General features: G+C 44.5%; 1 protein-coding gene across 1 annotated transcript in view; it reads left to right on the forward strand.

Moving 5' to 3' along the window:
- The window catches only part of hcfc1b (host cell factor C1b), a 43,685-nt gene extending 33,356 nt beyond the window's left edge, over positions 1-10,329 (forward strand). Inside the window, 7 exon segments of the mRNA XM_039801383.1 lie at positions 1-46; positions 48-167; positions 1,076-1,190; positions 2,604-2,789; positions 3,160-3,454; positions 5,677-5,731; positions 9,648-10,329. The exon segment at positions 1-46 is cut by the window's left edge and continues 33 nt beyond it. Of these exon segments, the coding sequence (XP_039657317.1) occupies positions 1-46; positions 48-167; positions 1,076-1,190; positions 2,604-2,789; positions 3,160-3,454; positions 5,677-5,731; positions 9,648-9,687 (857 nt within the window). The 3' untranslated portion in view covers positions 9,688-10,329.
- The last annotated feature ends 494 nt before the right edge of the window (positions 10,330-10,823 follow it).

Genomic DNA, 10,823 nt, shown 5'->3' on the forward strand with positions numbered 1-10,823 from the left:
CGGCAGCAGAGAGCAACGGGCATGAGTGTCGTCGGTGGTTGACGGTGTAGCGGGCTGGCCGAATGCGTTTGCCCCGCCCCTCGGCCGACCGGGCCGTTGACGTAGATTCAATCTGCCGCCGACGAGGCAACCAATGGCGTCACGGGCAGGCGTGGGGGTGAGAGAGCGCGAAAACAGCTGAGGGCAGAATGACATGCTAACAACACCGCAACAACATGCTAACTGTGTGTGTGTGTGTGTGTGTGTGTGTGTGTGTGTGTGTGTGTGTGTGTGTGTGTGTGTGTTGTGTTTTGTCTGTGTTGTGTGTGTGTTTCTATCTGTTGTGTGTTTGTCTCTCTGTCTGTGTGTTTGTATCTGTGTGTGTTGTTTGTGTGTGTGTGTGTGTGTTGTGTGTGTGTGTGTGTGTGTGTGTGTGTGTGTTGTATCTGTGTGTGTGTATCTGTGTGTGTGTATCTGTATGTGTGTGTTGTGTGTGTGTGTTTGTATCTGTGTGTGTGTGTGTGTGTTTGTATCTGTGTGTGTATCTGTGTGTGTGTTTATCTGTATTTGTGTGTTGTGTGTTTATCTGTGTGTGTGTGTGTGTGTGTTTTTTATTTGTTATGTGTGTGTGTGTGTTTGTATCTGTGATGTGTGTGTTGTGTTTTTATCTGTTGTGTGTATCTGTGTGTGTGTGTGTTGTGTGTGTGTTTGTTGTGTGTGTTTGTATCTGTGTGTGTGTGTGTGTGTGTATCTGTGTGTATTGTGTGTGTGTGTGTGTGTGTGTTTGTGTTGTGTGTGTGTGTGTGTCTGTATCTCTGTGTGTGTGTGTTTGTATCTGTGTGTGTGTGTGTGTGTTTGTATCTGTGTGTGTGTATCTGTGTGTTGTGTATCTGTATGTGTGTGTGTGTGTGTGTGTTTGTATCTGTGTGTTTTGTTTGTGTGTGTGTGTGTGTGTGTGTGTGTGTGTGTGTGTGTGTGTGTGTGTGTCTGTATCTCTGTCTGTGTGTGTGTGTGTGTGTGTGTGTGTGTGTCTGTATCTCTGTCTGTGTGTGTGTGTGTGTGTGTGTGTGTGTGTGTGTGTGTGTGTGGCACAGAGGGTCCAGGTGACATCATCGGTGAAAGACAGTCAGTGGTACGACGTGGGCATCGTCAAGGTTACCAACATGGTGGTCACACATTACTACGTCCCCTACGACGACAACATGGCCGACGTAAGAACTTCAGATCTTCTTCTATTTTTATTTATTTTAATCTGTCCATGAATCTGGGGGGCGGAGCTTACTGCACCTTTAAAGACAATGTACACACATCAGAATAACAAATACACAAATACACATTAAGTAGACCTAGGAGAACAAAATATACACAAAGTATAAGAATAAGAAAAATGGAATCAGTTATAATAGTAATAAAAAAACAGACATATTTACACAATAAACACCATAATATAAACAGTGTGTATACATACACACACACACACACACACACACACACACACAGATGAGTAAGGTGCGGATAAATAAATATGACATTGACATATTGCACAGTTGGAAGTAAAGAGTGATAAATAAATAAATATGCATAGTGCAGAATATTGTCCCCTAATACTGTATCTGAAGTCTCTTTTATATAGGCCTTAGTGGTCCCCTAATACTGTATCTGAAGTCTCTTTTATATAGACCTTAGTGGTCCCCTAATACTGTATCTGAAGTCTCTTTTATATAGACCTTAGTGGTCCCCTAATACTGTATCTGAAGTCTCTTTTATATAGACCTTAGTGGTCCCCTAATACTGTATCTGAAGTCTCTTTTATATAGACCTTAGTGGTCTCCTAATACTGTATCTGAAGTCTCTTTTATATAGACCTTAGTGGTCCCGTAATACTGTATCTGAAGTCTCTTTTATATAGACCTTAGTGGTCCCCTAATACTGTATCTGAAGTCTCTTTTATATAGACCTTAGTGGTCTCCTAATACTGTATCTGAAGTCTCTTTTATATAGGCCTTAGTGGTTCCCTCATACTGTATCTGAAGTCTCTTTTATATAGGCCTTAGTGGTCCCCTAATACTGTATCTGAAGTCTCTTTTATATAGGCCTTAGTGGTCCCCTAATACTGTATCTGAAGTCTCTTTTATATAGGCCTTAGTGGTCCCCTAATACTGTATCTGAAGTCTCTTTTATATGGGCCTTAGTGGTCCCCTAATACTGTATCTGAAGTCTCTTTTATATAGGCCTTAGTGGTCCCCTAATACTGTATCTGAAGTCTCTTTTATATAGACCTTAGTGGTCCCCTAATACTGTATCTGAAGTCTCTTTTATATAGAGCTTAGTGGTCCCCTAATACCGTATCTGAAGTCTCTTTTATACCTTAGTGGTCCCCTAATACTGTATCTGAAGTCTCTTTTATATAGGCCTTAGTGGTCCCCTAATACTGTATCTGAAGTCTCTTTTATATAGACCTTAGTGGTCCCCTAATACTGTATCTGAAGTCTCTTTTATATAGACCTTAGTGGTCCCCTAATACTGTATCTGAAGTCTCTTTTATATAGACCTTAGTGGTCCCCTAATACTGTATCTGAAGTCTTCCTTGGGTAATGTAATGATGAGGATGTGTGTACCTACAGGATGACTCGGGCGTGATGCCGGACTACACTCAGATGAGGAAGGTGGAGCTGCAGCCGGGGACGGCCTACAAGTTTCGCGTCGCGGGGATCAACATCTGCGGCCGCGGCGCGTTCTCGGAGGTGTCGGCGTTTAAAACGTGTCTTCCTGGTTTCCCCGGAGCGCCGTGCGCCATCAAGATCAGCAAGGTGAGACCCATTCCCCCGTTTTGTGATGTGGTAAAGAAACTGCCGCCCTGTTGAAGTGGACGCGCTGGGTGCGTTTCGATCGACTTAGTAGTTCGCCACGAAGTGGGGGGGGGACGTACCCCCTGCAGTCCTCCAGAGTACCCCTAGGGGGACACGTACCCCCTGCAGTCCTCCAGAGTGCCCCTAGGGGGGTACACGTACCCCCTGCAGTCCTCCAGAGTACCCCTAGGGGGACACATACCCCCTGCAGTCCTCCAGAGTACCCCTAGGGGGACACGTACCCCCATTTGAGAAACACTGATGTACACTGTGTAGCGGAGCGGCACTACTGATCTCCAATCTGTTAAACTCTGTGCTTGTGGTTCTGCAGAACCTGGACGGGGCTCAGCTCACCTGGGAGCCCCCTGCCGTCACGTCGGGGCAGATCACGGAGTACTCGGTGTACCTGGCCATCCAGTCCAGCCAGGCCGCCGCCTCCGGTTCTGGCCCGGCCCAGCTGGCCTTCATGAGGGTGTACTGCGGCCCCAGCCCGTCCTGCCTGGTCCAGGCCTCCAGCCTCGCCAACGCCCACATCGACTACACCACCAAGCCCGCCATCATCTTCCGCATCGCCGCCCGCAACCAGAAGGGCTACGGGCCGGCCACGCAGGTCCGGTGGCTCCAAGGTGAGAATGATCAGAACCAGACGGCACAGAATTAGGGGACCACTAAGGTCCTTGTAAAAGAGACTTCAGATACAGTATTAGGGGACCACTAAGGTCTATATAAAGAGACTTCAGATACAGTATTAGGGACCACTAAGGTCTATAAGATAAGATAGTAGGGACCACTAGATATAAAACGTATTAAAGGGACCACTAAGGCTACTAAAGAGACTTCAGATAAGATAGGACCACTAAGGTTAATAAGAGACTTCAATACAGTATTGAGGACCACTAGTATATAAAAACTTCAATAAGATAGGGACCACTAAGTATATAAAACTTCAGATACAGTAAGAACCAATAAGGTCTATAAAGAGACTTCAAATACAGTATAGGGACCAATAAGGCTATATAAAGGACTTCAGATACAGTATTAGGGACCACTAAAGATATAAAAGGACTCAATACAGTATAAGGACACAAAGGTATAAAAGAGACTTATAGGACCAATAATATATAAAAGAGACTTAAATACAATATAATAAGGTATATAAAAGAGACTTCAGATACAGTATGGGGACCACTAAGGCCTATATAAAAGAGACTTCAGATACAGTATTAGGGGACCACTAAGGTCTATATAAAGAGACTTCAGATACAGTATTAGGGACCACTAAGGCCGTATAAAAGCATCCAAACAGCATCCGTGGGACCTTTAAGGCTGTATTGTTTGATCCCCAGATGGGACGGGTTGGGAGAAGGTACCCTGAGCCTTTCCCAGCCTTTTTAAACTGGTTGGATTCTATAAAACAACAAATAAGATTATATTCAATTTATTTAACTATACTAGATAATATGGAACTAGATGTAATGAGGAACACTTGGTTTGTGGAAGACTTCCTTCTGGAGTATTAGGGGACCACTAAGGTCTATATAAAAGAGACTTCAGATACAGTATTAGGGGATCACTAAGGTCTATATAAAAGAGACTTCAGATACAGTATTAGGGGACCACTAAGGTCTATATAAAGAGACTTCAGATACAGTATTAGGGGACCACTAAGGTCTATATAAAAGAGACTTCAGATACAGTATTAGGGGACCACTAAGGTCTATATAAAGAGACTTCAGATACAGTATTAGGGGACCACTAAGGTCTATATAAAGAGACTTCAGATACAGTATTAGGGGACCACTAAGGTCTATATAAAGAGACTTCAGATACAGTATTAGGGGACCACTAAGGTCTATATAAAGAGACTTCAGATACAGTATTAGGGGACCACTAAGGTCTATATAAAGAGACTTCAGATACAGTATTAGGGGACCACTAAGGTCTATATAAAGAGACTTCAGATACAGTATTAGGGGACACTAAGGTCTATATAAAGAGCTTCAGATACAGTATTAGGGGACCACTAAGGTCTATATAAAGAGATTTCAGATACAGTATTAGGGGACCACTAAGGTCTATATAAAGAGGACTTCAGATACAGTATTAGGGGACCACTAAGGTCTATATAAAGAGACTTCAGATACAGTATTAGGGGACCACTAAGGTCTATATAAAGAGACTTCAGATACAGTATTAGGGGACCACTAAGGTCTATATAAAAGGGACTTCAGATACAGTATTAGGGGACCACTAAGGTCTATATAAAAGAGACTTCAGATACAGTATTAGGGGACCACTAAGGTCTATATAAAAGAGACTTCAGATACAGTATTAGGGGACCACTAAGGTCTATATAAAGAGACTTCAGATACAGTATTAGGGGACCACTATGGTCTATATAAAGAGACTTCAGATACAGTATTAGGGGACCACTAAGGTCTATATAAAGAGACTTCAGATACAGTATTAGGGGACCACTAAGGTCTATATAAAGAGACTTCAGATACAGTATTAGGGGACCACTAAGGTCTATATAAAGAGACTTCAGATACAGTATTAGGGGACCACTAAGGTCTATATAAAGAGACTTCAGATACAGTATTAGGGGACCACTAAGGCCTATATAAAAGCATCCAAAAAGCAGCATGTCATGGGACCTTTTTTAAAGTCCTACTTCTGCATGATACTTTGTGGAGACGCTCAGCTTGACAGACTTATCGATTAGTCGACTAAGAGTTTCTTTAGTTGACGACAGCCCTAGCTGGTAGTTTGTGGTCCTCTGATCAAACCGCTGAATGATGATGATTATTAATGAATGATTGTAATAATGATGTCGTCTCTCCTGTAGAAAGCAGTAAAGATGCCAAAGCAGCAGTGAAGAGACCCGGAACTTCTCCTGATGCGTAAGAGCCCATTACATCCACTCACATGAAGACAGACACTGTTGATATGCAGGGTTGGGCATCGTTTAGGTTGTTCCAACACCGGTGTTAAAGCGATACTTTTTGAAAACGGCGCTTTTTAATTTTTTTCCGCCTCAACAAATTAAAAAATTGGATCTTTAAACTGTTTTTCCAATTTTCAGTTTTTTATTCAGAGGATCAGAAATTTAGAAAATTACAAAAGTGCATCTGGGGTCCAATTATTCATAATACTGCCATGGTATTCTCTTCCTCGTTCCCCCTAGCTAAGCCCCGCCCCCCCACACTCGGAACCAATCAGTTGCACCTCTGACCCCCAAAGTCTATCAGTTTTTTTTTGTTGTTTTTGTTTTTTTGGTCCATATGCAGTTAATGAGCTGCATATTCCACAAAGTAGAGGGAGAGAATACCATGGCAGTATTATGAATAATTGGAGCTCAGACGCAATTTTGTAATTTTCTCAATTTCTGATCTTCTGAATAAAAAACAGAAAATTTAAAGATCCAATTTTTTTAATTTGTCAAGGTGGGAAAAACTGATAGACACCGATATTTGAACCCAATTTTTTCTGTTTTTCCAAATGTCCGTTTGTGCTTTGGAAATTGAACTGATAAGCGTTACACTGACCGGGTGCCTGAGCTGAAACTTTCTGTTCTAATGTCCTCAACGTTAAAGAACAGCTCGTTTATTGACGAGGCCATGTTGTCAAATTTTAGTGATTTATCTCAAATATCGGTGGCAGCAAATCGTCACCTTCCTAAAATAATTGCCTAAGTTAAATTTTGTTGCCTAAATCATCTCCTCATGGTGCTGGCCACCTCTGGTAAAATGTCCTAAATCCTCAGTTGAACAGGTCATGTGATTCTACACCTTTAGTATAATTGCCCATGTCAAGCATGTGACTTAGGCAGTTTTATTTTTTGTGTTTTCTGAAAAACCTGAAAAAATGACTTAGGCAATTATTTTAGGAAGGTGACGAAATGTAATGTGCAGCCAGGGTCAGTCTAGCAATTCTCCGTTGGCTCGGGAGCTGGAAAAACCAAACTCCGGTCGGGCCAATCGCATCGTGTATAGAGTAGGTGGGCGGGCTTAACAAATGATGATGGTTATGATTCTATTAAAAAAAATGGTTGCTCTGGAACAGGTTTGGATTTTTTTACAACTTGTAGTAAAAATTTTAAGGCTTCTCATATTTATTTGATTTTATTAAAATTTTTTATATTAAATTTTTAATTTTATATTGTATTTTTTTTTTTCGAATGGTTCTAACCGTCACATGGTCTCTAACCAGTAACGGTCTCTAACCAGTCCATGGTCTCTAACGTCAGGTCTTAACTCACATGTTAACCAGTACATGGTCTCTAACCAGTCACGGTTCTACCGGTCACATGGTCTCTAACCGTCACATGGTCTCTAACCAGTCACGGTCTCTAACCAGTCACATGGTCTTAACCGTCACATGGTCTCTAACCGGTCACATGGTCTTAACAGAACGTTATTTTTTTTTGTCTACGTCATGGTCTCTAACCGTCACATGGTCTAACCAGTCACATGGTCTCTAACCAGTCACATGGTCTCTAACCAGTCACATGGTCTCTAACCGTCACATCTAACCGTACCTAACTGTGTTAACGGTCAGTCTCTAACCGTCATGGTCTCTAACCGGTCACATGGTCTCTAACCAGTCACATGGTCTCTAACCAGTCACACGGTCTCTAACCAGTCACATGGTCTCTAACCAGTCACATGGTCTCTAACCGGTCACATGGTCTCTAACCAGTCACATGGTCTCTATCCAGTCACATGGTCTCTAACCAGTCACATGGTCTCTAACCAGTCACATGGTCTCTAACCGGTCACATGGTCTCTAACCGGTCACATGGTCTCTAACCAGTCACATGGTCTCTAACCGGTCACATGGTCTCTAACCAGTCACACGGTCTCTAACCAGTCACACGGTCTCTAACCGGTCACACGGTCTCTAACCAGTCACACGGTCTCTATCCAGTCACATGGTCTCTAACCGGTCACATGGTCTCTAACCGGTCACATGGTCTCTATCCAGTCACATGGTCTCTAACCGGTCACATGGTCTCTAACCAGGTCACATGGTCTCTAACCCATGGTCTCAACCAACGGTCTCTAACCAGTCACGGTCTCTAACCGGTCACATGGTCTCTAACCAGTCACACGGTCTCTAACCAGTCACGGTCTCTAACCAGTCGCCGTCTCTAACGTCACGGTCTCTAACCTCCCACGGTTCTAAATGTCACATGGTCTCTAACCAGTCACATGGTCTCTAACCAGTCACATGGTCTCTAACCGCACATGGTCCCTCCGTCACGTCTCTAACCCGTCGCATGGTCTCACGTACCGGTCTCTAACGTCGCATGGTCTCTAACCGGTCACATGGTTTAACCAGTCACATGGTTCTAACCAGTCATACGGTCTCTAACCAGTCACTGTTTACGTCACATGGTCTCTAACCGGTCACATGGTCTCTAACCAGTCACCGGTCTCTATCCAGTCACATGGTCTCTAACCAGTCACATGGTCTCTAACCAGTCACATGGTCTCTAACCAGTCACATGGTCTCTAACCGGTCACATGGTCTCTACCGGTCACATGGTCTCTAACCGGTCACATGGTCTCTAACCAGTCAACGGTCTCTAACCAGTCTCGGTCACATGGTCTCTAACCAGTACGGTCTCTAACCAGTACACTTAACCATACACGGTCTCTACAACGGTCTCTAACCGGTCACATGGTCTCTAACCAGTCACATGGTCTCTAACCAGGTCACATGGTGGTCTCTAACCAGTCACATGGTCTCTAACCAGTCACATGGTCTCTAAACAGTCACATGGTCTCTAACCAGTCACATGGTCTCTAACCAGTCCTCTCACGGTGAAGTCCTGCACGGATCAACAGCTGGTCGGCTGCTCGCTCTGCCTGCATTCTGCTGCGGTTCAGCGGCTAACGAGCGAGCTAACCGCTAACAGACAGCGCTGTGACCAACAACCGATACACATTCTGTCCTTATACATGTCATCTATAAAAGGTTTCTAGTGTCAGTGTGCTGGCCGTGCAGCGGCTGCTTGAGCTTTCTCTTCAATCGCGCGTCGAACACGATCGAAGAACGCCGCCACGTCAAACAGCTTCCCCCGAACTTTCTGACCAGCGCCCTCGACAGGACGGCCAGAGCTTCTCTGCAGCTCAAGTCGGCAGCGGGGTGTACGTACGGTTTGGCCACCACTCTGACTACGTCACCTTCTTCGTTGCTCTGGTTGGTTGGAGCGCTGTCCTATCGCGTGCAGAGGGGAATTTGAAAGACAACTGTTGATCCCGCCCCCTCGGATTGAGCCCAGCCAATGGGGAGCTCCCAGACCTCAACATCTGGATGTGGGCCTGGCTGGTCAGGCTAAAAAAACTCTGCTTCTGTGGGATTCTCAAAGTCGACAACTCTGCCAAATTCTGCTCTAAATGTCGCGTATTTGCTCCGCCGGCCGGATTAAAATCTGCGAGGGGCCGTGTTGGGCCCACGGGCCTCGAGTTTGACACACGTGGCGTAGAGGAAGTGGTATCTTTACACCCCATAAGGTGTTTGTTTTTTCATAATGTGTGAACAAACTACTACAAAACTACTCCCACTATGGCCATGCCAAGCCCCGCCCTTCAGTAGCATTCAGACGCCACTATTGGCCAAGCGTCCATGCTTACACAAAGGAAGGTCCTATCCTGACCAATCGGCTGTCCTAACCTTAACCACTCGAGGTCAACGCCTAACCTTGACCAATCGAGCTGCTTCGTAGGGCGGGTCTTGGCGTGGCCATAGTAGGAATATGCAGCGTGTTTAAATGTCATTCATGTTTTTTTTTTTACATTTTCTGTGTTTTAGTAAACCTGTCGGACCAAAGAAGTTCAAAACCGACCAATAGGAGGAGCCGACCTTCTGCTGAGGACTGTGATTGGTTACAGTTGTCTTAAGCTCCGCCTTGCAGCTGGTTGCCGCATCTACGGGGAGGAGGAGGAGGAAGAGGAGGAGGAGGAGGAGGCAGGGCTCTGACAAATTAAAAAAAGACTTGTAGGATATTTGTACATTATCAGCCAATCAGAACTCTTTTCTTCCTCGTCATGGAGACGGCGAGGGGTGGAGCCAACAGCTTTTCATCTTCTAGTGGAACCAATAAGGTTTGAGTTTAATAAATGTAGAAGTAGCCCTCTGGCTTCATGATAAAGGTCAAAGGTCACGGTGCTGTCGGGGAGGGGGGCGGAGTTTAAACCAGCTCTGCTGTAAATTATTTTCCTTTTCTGTAGCATCAAAATATTTAGGTTTTTTCCTCTTTTTTTTGTAAACGTCTGTTAGAAAAAAAAAAAAAAAAAAAAAACAGTTCTCTCCTTTTTCTGTGATTTCTTCTTTTCTGTTGAAGTGCTTGTTGTTGGCCGCAGTGACGGAGCTCTCCCATTGGTCAGTTTGTCTCATCGGGGGAAGTTAATAACTTTTTCCAGGTTTTTGAAAATCAAACCTGTTTGTGAATATTCTCCGGAACAATAAAGATTTTTAGAGCATTTTTTTTTTACCGGCTGTGTGGAGTCACTTCCTGTCATCAGATAATCCAAAAAAATTTCTATTTAAAGGAACACGCCAACTTATTGGGACTTTGTCTTATTCCCCGTAACCCCCAGAGTTAGACTAGTCCATACATCCCCTTCTCCCACCGTTAGCCTAGCTTAGCACAGATCCTGGAGGTAACCGGCTCCACCTAGCCTAGCTTAGCACAGATCCTGGAGGTAACCGACTCCATCTAGCCTAGCTTAGCACAGATCCTGGAGGTAACCGGCTCCATCTAGCCTAGCTTAGCGCAGATCCTGGAGGTAACCGGCTCCATCTAGCCTAGCTTAGCACAGATCCTGGAGGTAACCGACTCCATCTAGCCTAGCTTAGCACAGATCCTGGAGGTAACCGCCCCACCTAGCCTAGCTTAGCCCAGATCCTGGAGGTAACTGGCTCCATCTAGCCTAGCTTAGCACAGATCCTGGAGGTAACCGGCTCCATCTAGCCTAGCTTAGCACA

Source organism: Perca fluviatilis, chromosome 5, assembly GCF_010015445.1.
Source record: "Perca fluviatilis chromosome 5, GENO_Pfluv_1.0, whole genome shotgun sequence".
Classification (NCBI taxonomy): Eukaryota; Metazoa; Chordata; class Actinopteri; order Perciformes; family Percidae; genus Perca; species Perca fluviatilis.